The 17611-nt window shown below is 30.2% G+C and overlaps 2 protein-coding genes across 2 annotated transcripts in view; one reads left to right on the forward strand and one right to left on the reverse strand.

Moving 5' to 3' along the window:
• Positions 1-6073, reverse strand: part of Cep164 (centrosomal protein 164) — a 39291-nt gene extending 33218 nt beyond the window's left edge. Inside the window, exon 1 of the mRNA XM_070312884.1 lies at positions 5995-6073. Coding sequence (XP_070168985.1) covers positions 5995-6049 — 55 coding nt within the window. The 5' untranslated portion in view covers positions 6050-6073. The remainder of the gene's footprint in view (positions 1-5994) is intronic.
• The window catches only part of LOC138942549 (odorant receptor Or2-like), a 150741-nt gene that overhangs the window by 59602 nt on the left and 73528 nt on the right, over positions 1-17611 (forward strand). The window lies entirely within an intron of this gene.

The following is a 17611-nucleotide window of genomic DNA, read 5'->3' on the forward strand; positions in this document are numbered from 1 at the left end:
TTCTAGAGGCGCTTGGTTGTCGTAGCCGGCTAGATCTCACGTTTCGAAACTCAATTCTTCTACAAATTAGCTCATGTACAAGACGACGGATCTCGGACGACGGGGCCACCGTTTTCATTAGATTATTCGCGAAACTTTTGTATTGCGGATTTCAATTGATCGACAGAAAAGAGAGAAAGAGAGAGAGAGAGAGAAATACCAGTGTCAAGAGAAAAGCACATTTGCGGCATAACTCTGAATAGGCGACAATGAAACAAGGATTCAAATTTCTAGTTTTCGGACAAACTTGTATATAAGGGAATTCGTCTTTTTTTTTTTTTTTTTGACAAAAAAATTGTCACAATAAGCTTTTTTTTCACAACCAATGATTTGTATCAATCTACACATGCGTAGCAATAATGTTTAAGATAATAATTGCATGAACTGTAGAGCATGTATGAATAAGAAACTTTCATGTAAGTTGTTTCAAGAATTTTGAAAAATTTTTGTCCGTTACCGTTAAAAAAAAAAAATATCGTGTGATTTAATCGATTTCTAAATTAAAATAAATATCGAAAATTTGATAGAAAAGAAAACGAAAAAACAAAAAAGAGGTTTTACATATATATATATATAAATAAATAAAGATAAGAAAAAGTTTCTTTTAAAAACATTATATTTTCTGATTATCTAAAAAAATCGTGCGAATTAAAACTTTCTACTCTTAACGCATTGCGAGTTCGCAAGCCGACAAATTATATTGCAGTACAATTATATTAATTTTATTATGTTTCATCCCCAGCGCATTTTGATATCTATAATAATGTATAAAAACGTTAACAATATATAAATATATTTTTGCAAATATACTTCCCTCCCCCAATATTATCTTATCACGCGTGATAATATTATCGTCATTGACATTTATTATTTCCAGTGTATCTAGATTACAATATAATAACATGAATCTTATCGAGAAAAGAATTTATCGAATTGCACAGTAATGCAATAAATTATGAATCGTAGGGCAGGAATGCAATTTCGCGCAAATTGCATTTCGCAGTATCGAGACCGATCGCAAGTTCCGGCTGACGACATAAATCCACAACGAAATCACGTCTTCTCGCTGCAACATGGCATGTCTCGATAGGAAAATTGGGAAATTGAATTCTGTCGTTTCGCGTCGCGCGCGCAAAAAAAAAAAAAAGATATCGATGTCCCTTTCAGAAAGAGCTTCTCACGATCATTTCTGACAGAAAAGGCCAATTTTTTTTACTACCAGCTTATACGAATTCCAATGATGTCTGTTACGGTAAATAATCGTTCGTACAAGTTGAATTTTTGTAAATAAAATAGCTTATCAAGCTATAGTGATGCATGATGACTCTTGCAGATATTGAAGATTTTAACAATTGTAATATTTATTTTAAATAATTTAATATAAAACTACTTATATATTACATTTATATAAATTTCTTCGTTGAAAACAAAACAAATAAATATTTTCAAGAACACTGGTCATATTTGCTAACGTTATGGAACGTATGCGGAATATCAACAGCGATAATATATATAACAATTCAATTATATAATCATCAAAATCAGCAAAAATCTTTTGTTTGCCTTATCTTAACTCGTATTGTATTTTACAGAATACATATGTACATTTATATAATCGTGATGTTGAAATGCTGCTAATAGGCAACTAGCGTAGAAAGTCATTCTCATTCTTATCACACTCAACTAGATCTTTGAGATATTATTATCATTAATTGGAAAAAATTTCTCTTGATACAAAAAAAAAAAAAAATGGGTATTAATATTATTCATTTAAAATGCATTAAAATTTATTCAAACCTTGGCAGTGATTACAAACGCTATCACGAAATTATTATTTCCATCACGTTTATCTGACAATCAAAAAATGACATTACGCGAAGAACACACGAATATAAATTAATTTAACAAGAGGATTGTTTGCAGTAACTTATATTTCTTAAGTAACTTATATCTCTTAAGTAACTTATATTCGTTATATTTTCCTCGACATACAGACGTTTGTTATTATATACTGTTTACATATGTTTGTTGATTATATGATGGAGACAGAGAGAGAGAGAGAGAGAGAGAGAGAGAGAGAGAGAGAGAGAAAACAGAGGTAAACGAGAAAGTTTAGTCACAGGCCGACGGTAGACGAATGCCGTCGCATAACTTTTCATCGTCTAAATTCCATGTTCTTCCTTGTGAACTCTAGTAATTTTCTTTATAAAGTATTGAATTTATAGTACCTTTCGCATACGTGCGCTCAATCATTAGAATGCGCATAAAATTAAAAGTTAAATCGACGCAAGCTTTCAATACATTACTCATAATAATCTATCGATGATATAATAAACGCAATTGATCAATGTCTTTATTTTAGCACGAAATTATAAAAATTTCTATTTTAGAGACTACAGATTTTGAAAAAAGTATATGGCCATATATCAGGTTGATGATCAGGTCATCATTAAATGAACAAATTTTATTTATAATTTAAATAAAATTTGACTCGTGTTAAAACGTTATACATGGTGAAACATTATTCCGTCTAAGATATAATATAAATTGAGAAAAATATACCATATATATATATCAGGGTTGGAAAGTAACGCGTTACTTGTAACGCCGTTACCGTTACAGTTACTTTTTTTCGGTAACTGTAACGGTAATGGCGTTACAAATTTTATTTGTAACGGAAAAAGTAACTTCGTTACATTTTTCGGTAACGAGTAACGAATTTAACAGTTACTTTTATCGTTACTTTTTTCAAATTTTTTGATTTATTTAAGATATTATTCTTGCTATTGTGCGTGATAAAATTTTTATCTTAACCGTAAAGCCGTAAGCAAATCGACCAATTAGCATTCTTATTATGTTGTAATCTCATTTACTACCAGTTCTAAGTACCTTGCAACGAAAATTAGAAAATCTCAATAAATCTGACCTTATAGATTGCCATTCATTAGTTGAAGCTATTCAGCAAGGTTTAAATAAAAGGTAACTTATTAATTTGATTAATACATATGTTATTTAATTTTAAATAAGGATTTAATTGAAAAATATTATTTTATTTTAAACTATTGATTCAAAAGTATTAATTTCAATAAAACAAACAATGTCGCTTAATTTACTATATTTGATTTTAGATTTCTTACAATATTTGAAACAAAAGAATTAATAATAGCAGCATGTTTACATCCAAAATTTAAGTTAAACTGGTTAACCGGAGAAAAAAGAAAACGTGCTGAAAATTACTTGGAGGATTTATTGGGAATCCGATCAACTGAAAATTCTTCAAAAGCTGGAAAATCTGACGATCGCGATGATTTTTTCATTTTTGAGCAAAAAACAAAATGTGCAAAATGAATCTGAACAAGAAGAATTGCAACGGTTTTTAAAATCAAATAATTGTAATATAGAAATGTTAAACGACTATCCAAAACTTAAAAAACTTTTTATTAAATATAATACAGCTCTACCAAGCGGTGCATCCGTAGAAAGAATGTTTAGCATCGGTGGCTCTGTATTAACACCACAAAAAGGGCATTTAAATGATGATACTATGGAGCAACAAATTTTATTAAAAATTAATAAAGAATTTCGATAAAATTTAATCATTTATTTTGTAATAAATCTTGAATGAAATCTTGCTTACAATTTTTTAAAAGTTTTTCTTATGCAAAATAATTTATTAGTTTGTATTGTAAAAAAGTAACGGAAATTGTAACGACTCGTTACTTTTTAGTAACTGTAACGGTAACGAGTTAATTTTTAAAATTGGTAACGAGTAACGGTAACGAGTTACTTTTTAGAAAAAATAACGGTAACGGTAACGAGTTACTTTTATAAAGTAACTTTCCCAACCCTGATATATATGTATTATATGTGTGTGTATATGTGCACACGCGTGGTTCATAAAATTGATTAAATATATCAATTATCGGAAGTAAATACATTATCTGAAAAAAGAGTGAAATTTTCTAGACAAACACCATCGTCTATGTATCGGTATATTAATTGATTACTTATGATAAAAAAAATATCCATTATAATAATTTTGCTTATTCATTGCTAATACGGAAATATTTATGGGGAATAGAACGTTTGCAAAAATTTATAAGCTTGTAGTTTCTCAAAAGTAATAATTAAAAAATGACAAGTATAAAATTTGGATTGAAAGCTAATTCTCTATATTCCAAATTCTTATTACATACAAATATCTCTCTAATTTATTCTTAAGTAAGAAATTATATAGAGTGTATTGAAAATGAAAGAAATTTCTTAACATCAATTATCGTGTTAAAGAATCATTTCTTCGAATTGAGTTAACTGAAAAATCGGAGATATAAATATATATTCTTCTCTCTGCGATACTTAAATAATGTTAACGTCACTATATATGGCTAGCATATGTATAACGCTTGTTAAACATACCGAAAATTTTTCCAATACTCCTCAGCTGAACGTCACACCTTTCTCCAACACGAGAGAGCGTTTCGGATTTTCATATTTACGACATATTCCATTATGTTTTTCGAAGTTTGAGCGGAGGCGTCCGCATTGAAATCCCAATGGACAAAAGTTACGTGTCGTCGGCGACATGTCCAAACATTGTCGAGAGCAGATGTCTCGTTCGCCTTTTTACTACGGCGTTTCATTCAGCAACTCGCTCGCGTTGTGCCGAAAGTTTTTCAAATACGCCAAAACGCATTTTAACACATTCGTAAAAACTAGCAAGCTGTCTGATAGCTCGTTTCTATCTTAAAAAAGAAAAAAAAACAAAAAAACGCATCTCCTCTTTACTTTCGTATTCACATTACGTCATCTTAACAACTGGTTTAATTGTAACTATATATATGTTTAACTGTGTATACAAGTTACAGTTCCATTAATTAATATTTAACGTGTAATAAAATTTTTAGTAAATTTAAATTATTTTAAGCCGAAGAAAATTTGTAATTTGTATCAATAACGGAAAATTTTATGGCATTTCATATGTATTTTAAGCGTTTTAACAGTATTATTCATTTTACATTATATAATTCTTCTTAAGCTTTGAGATTTTCTTTTATATTGCTTCATATTTCTTGATAGCAAGTTTTATATAAATAAGAGAAAAGATCTTTATTGATCTTGCCTTCTTCATCAATGATCTTATGCATCCAAGAAAGTATAAATAGTGCAACCTTAATATACCAAGATTTTACTTTAAAATTCGTGAGTTTGCATTTAAGCGCAAATGGAATACAAAATATTTTAGACAATTAAATAATATAAATTTAAATTTTGCATATATATATAAATAAGCTGTATATATATATATATAAATAAATGTAAAAAAAAAAATACATTTTTTTTAAAAAGATTTTTTAAATTTTATATATATGATTATAATATAATATATAAAATATTTAAATAATAATTCCTCTTTTAATGAAAAGAAAATATAAATTTATAATATCTTTCAAATAAAAAAGGGCCGGGTGATTATTCGTATACTGCATTAGAATTTGCTTTCTGTCGTTTCTTGAATAATTTCAATAAATATATATTAAATTTAATTATATGCGATAAAAAATTTCTTTTTTCTTCCAACTACAAATATTCATAATTGAAATGTATATATGTACATAAAGATATAAATTGAAATGTTCGTAAATTTAAGTTTAGGCCTTTTTTTTTTTGTTAATTAAAAATAAGATAAGCCGAGAAAATAGTTCACTATGTAAATCACTTTCCATTTCATATCTATTTCTTTTCTTTATTTATATTCTTCTATAAAATAAGAATGTTATTCTCTATAAAATGCTCGATATCCTATTTATTATATTTATAACGTTATTGTTACTCTCAAGTTTAGATTCGATAAGAGGGAAAGTTTTTTTTTGACTGAGACACGCAAAGCGGAGAAGCACACACACACACACACACACATATATAAAAGAAATAAATGTAAAGATAAAATATACATACCGATTTTCTCGCAGCATCTCCATATCGGGCGTCGATCGATGATATCGAGCCTCATCCAGGTATAGGGGAGGAGGAGGGTAAAGGGACGTGGATGCGAAGGGCAAAAAGAGGCAGTGTATTTAACGTCCGTGTAAACTGCGTAACCCGATACGCCACGTACTCCTGGCAAAGAAACTAAACGCAGTAAAGGACAGGGCCTGCCGCGGTGAACGTATAAACTATTTCGAAAACCATGCTCCTCCATACACACGTACGATTCTTTTCTTTCTTCTTTCCCCCCCCCCCCGCCCCTACCCTCCCCCTTCCCCGCCCACCCTCTCTCTTTCTCCCGCGGATTCGCGTTCCCGCTCCACTTTATACGCATATCTCTCTCATTTAAATCCGCTTCCCTCTTAGTTTGCGATCTCTTCGTTTATCCTTTTCTTTTTTCCCTTCCTTTCTCCGTCTCATTCTCAACGTTCCTTTCTTTCCTCGTCAATTTTTCTTAATCTCTCTCTCTCTCTTTCTATCCTCAAGTTTTTGAGCCTGTTCGCCTTTCTTCGTCTATCGCGTGCGCACTTTGCCCGAATTGATATTAGAGAGGGTATCACCCTCCCTCGAGACGAATCCCTCTCGTGCATGTATTTGCGCACGTTAATGTGGATTCGCGTGCGCTTATACACAACACAATACATACACGATAGATGCTAATGCGCGTACGAGAGACGGAGATGGTAACCGCGTAAATTTCGAGGAGAAGAGGGGAATAACATCGGTGGTAGGTAGCGGTGGAGAGAAGGGAGATAGGGGAGGATAAAACGATAAAAGGAAAAAGAAGGAAGGAAGAGGAAGAGGGAGAAAGAGGATAAAACGGAAGGGAAAAGGACAGAGATGGAGTCGCGCGTCTGCAAAGGAGAAATCATTAAAAAAGTCCGAAAACAAAGGAGAAGGGGCGTGCCTGCTGCCAAGATGGCCGTGCCATCGGCGGAGGCAGGAGCTTTTAATTAATGCAAAAAAAGTGCGGGGTGGGAGGCTAAGAGTGCCAGTAAGGGGTGACGGGAATCCATGGTATAAGCGCCTCCTGCGATTTTCGCGAATCTTTTTCCCACCTGATATCTATTTATAATGCCTACTTTTTATGACGCCACAAATACTAAAGTTGAACGAAATTTTGAAAGAGATTCATAATTAGCGATAAGATCAAGTATTCCGATCGCTCCATGATAGCGTCTTTGCGCGGACTGTAACAATAATGGGATAGATGCGTATTTTGTACCAATCATTGGGAGAGGAGGGCAACAAGGGTGGGATACACAAACGAGAGGGGGTGGTGACATTTGTAATAACTCTGACTAGAGACTCTGTAACGATAGAGTCGCGAGTATGAGAGAAATTAACAAAGAAATTTGCAATGGAATAAAATGTAAAATTTTTATTTGCCTTTTAAAAACAATATGTGGCGACAGTTTATCATAAAAAATTTAAATAAAAATTTTAAAAAATTGCTATTTTCTAATTTCGTGCACAATAATTAAAAGGTACAAATTATATAGGTAGTATACATGTATATATACCTACACACTAGACAAAACTCAGGTAAAATAATAGAACGAGACTATAGATTATGATAATATTCAATAAAGGTAGAAACTAAAATTTTTGCACGATAAAATTCAATACAGACTATAATTAATACGTAGCTTATTAAAGTCGAAGATAAATAAACAAGAGTTTGAAAAAAAATTCGAATCAGATTTTAAAATAAATTAAACATATAATTTCTTTATTATATGCGATTTTTCGCAACGACTCGCCGAGGAATTCTTCGCGTAGAGAGGCCTCTAAGGCGCTTGTGCAAAAATCAACATGGCAGGAAGAATGCGGAATTACTATGGCGGCTTTAGGCTTGCTACGTCTTCTTGCTGTGGCAGGCCAACTCCCCGCTCACTGTTGGCAAACGCGATTATCGGATTTAAATGTCAAATGGCGAAGGCCGCGATTACTCGAGGATCCGAAACTATGCGCGAGACTGGGTGGGTGAGGGTAAATCGCTCCTAAATAACGAGCTAACGAGCCGACTTACGAGGGAATTCTTCGTTCGCGGCGAACGGTGACTTTGGCGACGCCGAGGGTGTCGCGATGCGAACCATTTGCATGAAGCTGTTGCAGGAGCGACTCCCGACTTTTGTTCCGAAATTTTAATTTTTGTCATTATCTGCCGGATGTTTAATCCAATTTTCTTCCTCCCTTAAAATGTTATTTTATTCTGGCTCTATTTGAAAATTCGGTACGTCCAAAATATTATTCGGTGCATCCTCATTGGACATGTAAAACGCGTAATCTAGTTTAAAATTTTGCATACGACATAAATAATTGCACCTTTTATACTAAATGTGTATTTTACGAAAAATTCTTTGTACGTATTATGGATAATATTTTTTTATTTTGAGAATTAAGAACGATATTGAAATATCATGCCAGTTTAACCATCGCATTCTTATTCTTATTCTCTCTTGCCAAATGAAGCATTTATTTTAATTTAATAAATTTATAAAAATTTATTTCAATTTATTGAGAAATGATATAGGTGATCGTGTGACAATGTATTTAAAAATTTTTTTAAATATATATTTATGATTTTTATTCGATTTTTAATTTTCACGAAAATTTTATTATTATCTTTTAATGGCTGAATATTTCTAATATTATTTTTTAAGTTTGTATAAAAGCAATCTTTCTTATTTATCAAAGTATTATGTAACAACCTCTCTCTATGATGCCGCGTTATCCGTGAAATATCTGCAATTATGGTATAGCTTTGGGACAAATGTCTTCCGTAGACGTTCCGCGGCGTCCTCCATCTTTCTTTTTCTTTTAAAAGCGGACGTTCACCGGATTACAGACTCTCGTCTTTGACTGCCGACGGATGTACGTACTGGGGGTTGCTTCACTTGTACCCGTTCAATTATACGTGCGCAAAGGGGAGCGTAAAGGGGGTGGTTAGTTTAGGGCCGCGTCTAGACCGAAAGAGCCACGATCGAAGGGTTGGCAGACCGGAGCCATTAGTAAAAAAATGTTTTCCGAGGGGTCCTCTCGAGTATGGGACTAAAGCAAATCCTTTAGAAATGCGCAGCGCTCACGAGCGATGAAATGACGACGGTTATATACTCCTAAATGATTTATAGATTCAAATTGAAATCTTAATAACAAAATGGAGGCGCAGCGTGTGGTCCATGAACAAGATAACGAAGCACAAAGTGGTACACCGTTCAAACATAATATAGAAGAAAGAACATGGCGAACACGTAAGCGGTTGTCGATAAAATCTGGATAAACTTGTTGCTTCGAGATCGTTTATAAAAAAATTTTGACTTTTCAAATTTCCAGAGATTAAAAATTTTATTAAAAATTTGACATTTTGTTGAAAAAAATTCTTGAATAACGATACGGATAGATGAAATATAGAATGGCTCTTAAAACTGTTCTTTTTTTCTAAATCTCATTTTCATTTTTATATAGAAAATAATGAAGAAAATTGATTTGTAAGAAAAATATACGATTTTCTCTAAAAAAAAAAAAAAGAAAAAGAAAAGAGAATTATTCTTCTAGTTATTCTCTTGAGAAGTTCCGCAGCAGTTGATTCCATTTGTCATAAAAAGATCCAAGAAATGTTAAAACATAAAAAAAAAATATTGTCTCTTTTTTTCTAATAATTTCTGAGAAAACAGTTTGTTCAATAATATTTTATGTGTGTATCTAAATCTTTAATGATACAAGGTTGGCTTAGAAACATAGTATTGTATTATACAAGCAAAAAGAGAAGGTAATTAAGAAAATCTTGCAAAGATAAGTTGAAAATGTAGAATAATATTTTTTTATGCGACGTTTCATTTTTGAGAAAATTGATTTTGATATTTGGTAAATCAATAATATATTTATGCTGCGCTTTAAAATAATTTAAATTATTTATACAGGGTGTCCCATTTTAATCTCCTCAGGCAAATATCTCAAAAACCAAGCCCGGAAGAGAAAAATGTTTCAGACAAAAGTTGTGTGGCTTCAAGGGGGCCATAAGATGGTAACAATGATTTGACCTTGGAAAATCATTTGAAGGTCATGTGAAGATCAACTTTAAAATCTTAAATGGAAACCCCCATTTTTTATTTAGTATTCTTGTAGCTGACATCGAGAGTTTTCCAAAATACTATAATAAAGTATTTTTTGATTAAGTACTTTTTGAGTTATTTTATATTTTAATTTGACATATTTTGATATAAAAAATAAAATATTTCGTAAAATATTCAGTTTTCGATAATTTTACCGTAATACTTCTATGTACAGAATAATAAGACAAATTAATTAGTGCCAAAAAAAAAACAAATAATTGTTTAAAAAAATACATTGTAAATAATTTTCTTAAAAACAATTTTTTTTTATACTAATTGATTTGTCTCATTATTCTGTACATAGAAGTATTACGGTAAGATTATCAAAAACTAAATATTTTACGAGATATTTAATTTTTTGTATCAAAATATGTCAGATTAAAATATAAAATAACTCAAAAAGTACTTAATAGTAAGAGACTTTATTATAATGTTTTGGAAATCTCTCGATGTCACCTACAAGAATACTAAATAAAAAATTGGGGTTTCCATTTAAGATTTTAAAGTTGACCTTCACATGACCTTCAAATGATTTTCCAAGGTCAAATCATTGTCACCATCTTATAGCCCCCTCGAAACCAAACAACTTTTGTCTGAAACATTTTTCTCTTCCGGGCTTGCTCTTTGAGATATTTGCCTGAGGAGATTAAAATGGGACACTCTGTATATATAATATGTATATATATGTGTATAAAGAAAAAGTTATGCATAAAATATTAAGCTAAATTTTATTTGTTTCTAAAGAAAGATAATGTTATATTTTTTTATACGATTTTTTAGACTCTAACAACCATTGTTGAGATAAATTCGATAACGTATAATGTAATCGTTAAAGATCATTTAAAATCGTTTAAAGAAGCGTAAATACGTGTCAACTTTCAAAGAGACAATTTTCTAAAAGCAAAATATCTTCATATAAAAAAATTTTACTGTACATTCTTGACTTATTTTTTTGCGCGAAAATACCACCTTTCTTTTATATTATCATTTTTTTAATTCATTCAAACGAATGTATAACGCGATACATTTAATCTATCGTATCGTGAACCATGTAAGTTCAAACGGTGAGGCTGCTACGATAAAGATGGCGACTAACTGCACGTCATCCGTATATGAGTGACGATGATATTTTGACAAAGGCACGCTTCGAATAAAAATTTCAGCATATTCCTCAGGTAAGAATCATTATTCGGCCGACACGCGCTGTGAAAATCATAATGGCGTGCTTTCTCGCACTCGACATATGCGCATAAATTCATTATTAAAATTCGTCGGCTTTGGCGGAGGTACCGGGTCGACAACTTTATCTCATACCCCACCGGCGTACATATGGAGCCTCCGCAAATTTGAGAGCTGTATTAAAATCGCACCATCCATATGCCCCGTCGCAGCTCTAATCGCAGCTATTATCGTAACAGACATGTCTAACGCTTCTGTCCGCCGTATGTTTACTTTTCTTCCTTCTCAGGATGCCTTTTATCCTCCCTACATTCGGTAATATTAATGCTGTAAAGCAGACGCTCTCGGCTTTCAAAGAGAAAACATGGGCGGCAATGTGGTGCTTTTTCACGCATAGTTATTATATTTATGCGCACATCGATGATGTGCATAACGCGAAAAAAATTTTGATAGTGGTTGACTTGTCATTTTTCTTTGTTTGGTACCAAATTTCTTATTGTACAGATTTATATAAACATTTCCATAGCAACCATTCCTTTATTATTTCTTAATTTTTAAATTCTATTAAAAATTTATAAAGAATAATATTTCGCTTTTCCTTTATAGAAATCTCATAAATCATTTAAAAAAATGATATAAAAAATATATTTAAATTAATTCAATACGATTATTAAATTCACACAGATAATTAAAAAATTATTACATTCAAAAAATAAATAATTCATTTAAATTCGAAAATATCATTTATTATAATTCCACGTTTAATTCAAGAACTTTTTTATCAAAATTAAAAAATTCTGACTGAAAGAAAATAATAATATATAGAATGTTCATCATATTTTTTTTTTTTTTTTTTTAAGTAAAAGGAAAGAGAAAGAAAAATATCTATATTCAAAAAACATTTACTTTTTATCATTATTTTGATAAATACAGCAATACGGTAATGCACATAGTAATATCAGTTTTCTTGTCTTCATATTCATATGTCAAAAATATATTTCTGAATAATGAAAAAAAATATTTACTTAAAATAAATTTCATTAATCAAAATTATACGATGGTATTAAAGGTAGCATTAGCGATAATGAAATTACACTTAAGGGAAGAAATGTCTCGAGAATAGAAAGCCAGGAAAGCACGAGAGTTTAGCAGAGATGAAGAAAGGAACCGGAGGGCGCCTTCTCATTCGCGAGATATATCGAAGAGTACAACACACAATTTTCTCCGGACCACTAGCCCGCTACAAAAGATGTCTTCTGCTCCTGACAAGCATTCAGTGAAAATCCTCCCTTCCGCGCGGTGGAGCAGGGGAAATTCGTGCGGAATCGAAAGGACATCGGCCGCAGGATATACGCTACAGCGATAGCATCCTTAGGATCCGCAGACGAAGACACGCGACAATGGTGAGGACGCAACGACTTTTCTGTATCGAACCTTTGATGATTCTAAGCCAGAAATATAGGGTGTCCGATAATAAATATGTCGAATGGCAATACTTCTCTCTATTATATTTGCTTTGGCAATTATCTGTATTTCGATCATATCGAGATATTCACAAATGGTGGAGTCGCAAAACTGACATAATCAGCTGAATATTTTGCGAACGTTGTCATTTTTATATTTCATTTTTTTTTCTTCCCCCCCCCCCCCCCGTAAATCGCGGAGTTAAGTTGCGGTCTTGTAGCTGTTATAAAATAAGGAATACGAAATAATTAGAGATTTAATTACTAATGTTGACGTGTATGTTTTTTGCTTAAAATAATTATTTACATTATGACATATATTTATTTGTCATCTACAAGTCAGGTACAAGTACACAGTTTTGTTTTCCGGTTCAGCCACCCCGTATATCATGCTTTCTGCTTTATTTCCGTCTCTGTCGGTGTACTTCTTCGGCTTCCATTCCCGTAAATAGACCCTTGCGGAAAATTACTGATCAAAATTTGAGCAATTTTCTAGATAAATTTTTTCTCGACATGAAATCCAACAGTCAATTAAACAGACTACATGATCCGATTCTTTTTAAGATTCTTTTTAAGAATACTTAATGCGGTTTGTGATACCGATATAATCAGTAATCAAATCGCTACTTTAAAAATTATTAAATTTAATCTACTTTTTCCAAATTAAAATAGTACAGTTTTTATATAATTATATAGGCATATATCTTTCTAATATCTTTATGTTTTTTTTATACAATATATAAAATATTGAATATAATAAGAATAATTTATCGATTCTCATCCAAGTTCGATTACCATTTAAATTTTCTTATAAAGAAATTTTTGTGCTCTTTAACATGACTAAAACTATTATCGCAGTATCAAAAAAATTTTTTCTTCTAAAATATATATATTTTTAAATAATTACTTTCTTTCACGGAAATTTCTTCAATTTCTTTACTTATAGTTAAGTAGTATCAGGTACCGTAAATGAACGCATTATTATTATTATTATTACATTAAATTAATACAGATTAGAAAAAAGAATATTCCTTTTAACAATTTTTTTATCCAGTTTATTAACATTATTATTTTTTAATATAGTTATCTCTGTTCTTTTTAAATTATAAATAAGCTAACAATTAAAGTTTAAATGTTTCATTCTAAATATTGAAGAAAATTGCACAATTGTATACTTATGAGAAATTTCTCGCATGATACATAAAAGATTTATAACACGAAGAAAGATGGAAGCAACCATAATGGCTTTACTGTTTGCAGCCAACGGAGCATACAGCCATTTTCTATTGAGAGTTAGCTCGTTAACGTTTAAACGTAATTGCGTCACTCGTAACTACTATGTCCCGAGGGTGGTTGAACTGCCTTACAAAGTCGCGTGAGTCATTTTGATTGGATCCAGAAATTAAGGGTGGTAAAATGGCGACTGTAAACGTGATGATGAAAATGCCTTTGGCGATAGATCGACACAATAATAGTGTATACATTGATCTTATGTTTTCCACGCAATAAAACTTTCACAACGTTTCTGTCACAGAAATATACAAAATATAATATCAATCAATCAAATTTAATAAAAACTATTGTGACTATATTATAACAATTAAAATTGTGATTATATTTTGTCATAATTTGCAGAAATTGAAAATTCTTTGCAATATGTTTGGAAATTTGTACAACTAGTTATAATTCGCTCGATTTTTATTATTTAATTTTTTTGTGTCAATAATTTTTATATGTATATTGTATGTATATATAAACTTGTAAAAAAAGTTATGCGGTTCTATCATAAAACTAAGTTTTATGACACATTTTAATAATTAAAAGATAATTTTTTAAAGTTGCATATAAAATGTAAAAAAAAAAAAAATGTAAATTAAAGAATAAATATTTATACGTTTCTATTATAAAATATATTTTTAACTTTAAAATAGAGTAAAAATATTAACATTTTTATGTATTCTTAAAACATCGGTAAAACTTTGTAAATTTTTGAAAGAAATATATTATCACACATACAAGTATTATATATTAATTGTGCAAATAGTCCATAACATTAATAATATATAATAAAATATATAAAATATGTTATATATAGATAATAATATCTATTAGTATTTACCGAAAAATCTGGTAAAATCTTGTAAATAATTAAATAATAAGACAGTACTCACATAGCGAAACATAATTATATACCGAGAAAAAATTTTTTTGATGGAAATCTTTCAATTAAAGATGACACAACGGGACGTAAAAATTCAATATAAAGACCATCGCAGGTCGTTAATGTAACGAGTATCAACGACGATAAGAATAAATGGAACGAAAGGCAAGGCGGGCGTGCCAATATATATATCCACAAAATATCTCGGTATTTTATCTCATTTGATTATCGGCATAGCGAACCGGCTTTATCGAATTTATTATCAATTTTTCGCGAACGGCAATTTTATCTCGACACATCCCCTTGCCTATACTTTTCGAAGTAGGGACTCCATTTCTGCCTCCAGTCAGCCGGAAGTCTTGCGCAAATGGCTGCTCAGCCATTTCCGCACGAGGAAGAAATCAAATGAACGCACGATGGATGCCGCAAGGAAAATTGAAGGGGGGTCGGAGGAATGGGCTTTGGGGTAATGCGCTTAAAGATAGGCAGCAAGGAAGGGATAAGAGTCCCCTTCAGCATTCTCGACGTACCCTTCCGACAATTTTACGGAATGTTTCATCATTTTTTCCTCACCTTCCTTGCCGATCATCTGCGAAACGATGACAGAAGCTTAATCGCGCCGGAAATCACACCCTTATGCTGCGGAGCATCGGAGATGTCGATGCTAGATCGATCACAACGAGATTACGTGGTCAACAGACCAAACACTATCTATCTACCCTACTATAACTTAGTGTTAAATTACTTTAAGTTCGCTTCGTGAACTTTTTGGTTGCTTAGATATATTTATCCCTTCTCATACATAATATTGTGTGAGCTACAAAAAAGCGAAAATATATTTAATTATGTGCAAGCCGATGATGATAAATGATGCTATTAGCGCATTAAGATTTCTTACCTAAATCTTCAGAGAAAATAAGATATGTGTATGTGTGTAATTTGATAATAAATTAAATTAATTTTTCTTTATATAATCGTAAAAAAATATTTTCCTTCAATTTTTTAGTAACATGTAACATACTGGTTGTGTTTTCTTTTATTTTACGAAAAATAATTTTTTGTATTTATATTTTTGAATTTATTGTAGAAAGTTAAGTTTTCTATAATAAAGTAAATAATTTGGTAACGGTTAGTAAATAGATTCAATATGTATACATGGTATACGTATTTTTCTATTACAAAAAAAAAAAAAAAAAGACAGAAATGATACTGTAAGATACGTGAAAAATATGTTAAAAAAAATATTAGTTTTCTAAAAAGTAAAAATTTTATTAAAGTAAAGTTTTAATATACAATAATAGTTAATATTATATATATTAATATATATACATATGTATATACCCTTACCGCTAACAATTAAAACATGTTTAATTAATTTTTTTCTAATATGTACATAATGATAAAATTTAAACTGGCAATTATTTAAATACTATAAATAATTGTTATATTATAGTATTATTATCATTATACTACTAGTACCAAATATGTCAGAATTTAATATAATCAATAATTATTTATCATTTTTTTTTCCATTTATCTTATTAAAATTTTATTATAACATTATATAGAAATCATATATATTCTATTACGTCACATTTTAAAATTTACAATTAAAGTTATGAGAGAGAGAGAGAGAGAGAAATTGCAAAGAAATTTTATTGCAATCAAAACTAAGTATATTATTAAGAGACATTTAGCCATAAAAAAAAATTTGTTGTATAGATTATGATTAATATAAGATATTCATTGTTAAATATGAAGTCTAAATTATTCAATGTTTAGCTTCAGTGAATAGCTTTCTTTAATTATGTTTATTTAAACTGCAGATTTTTTAGATCGTTGAATATAAATTTAATATCAATTGACAAATTCAAATAGTATATATAAATTTTTATATGTATATAAATTTTAGCAAAACTTTAAACCTTTTTTTGATTTTGACATTTATAATATTCTGCTACTTTAAATTTGTCAACCCTTTCACGTATCAAATTTATATTTAACAACTTACAGAAATCTTTATATTTAAATACGAACATGATTGAAAATTATTTGATAAATTCTCAATGATCTGTGATAACTGCAATAAACCGTATATTTAACCATGATTATCTTATTAACCATAGTTGACATAACAAATTTCTTTTAAGAAAGTTTTAACAGTTGTTAAGTATTTAATTTTGATTGTAATAAAACTTCTTCTCAACGTACGTCACATATCGTAGTTATAATATGACAAAGTATATAAAACTAGTCATTTCTCGCAACTTTAATTGTAATTCTCTCAAAATTGTGACGTAAGGGAACAATTTGGGAACTAGAATTGTATTTAAGCAAAAAAGAATCTACACATTCGTGTTTTTGTGCGTGTTTTTTTTTTTTTTTTTTTGAAAACTATATTTTCAATAAAAATTTATTATATTATTTTAATTTAAAATCGGATCATTATCCTTGATATCTCTAATAATTATTTGTAAAATAATTATTTTTGTACAACAATCTTTATGTATGTCGTGTTGCTTGTACAATATATATGTTTGTGTTGTAATATAATTTACCTATACGACAATTTTTAGATATAATATAAAATCGTTGAAGAGAGAAAGAAATCTAAAGAAACGCATCTCTCGCGTGTATCGCAGAACCATACCTTATCTTCGTACTTCAGC

The sequence above is a fragment of the Polyergus mexicanus genome, unplaced genomic scaffold (genome assembly GCF_030449975.1).
Source record: "Polyergus mexicanus isolate NDT 795.1 unplaced genomic scaffold, iyPolMexi1.0 SCAF_23, whole genome shotgun sequence".
Classification (NCBI taxonomy): Eukaryota; Metazoa; Arthropoda; class Insecta; order Hymenoptera; family Formicidae; genus Polyergus; species Polyergus mexicanus.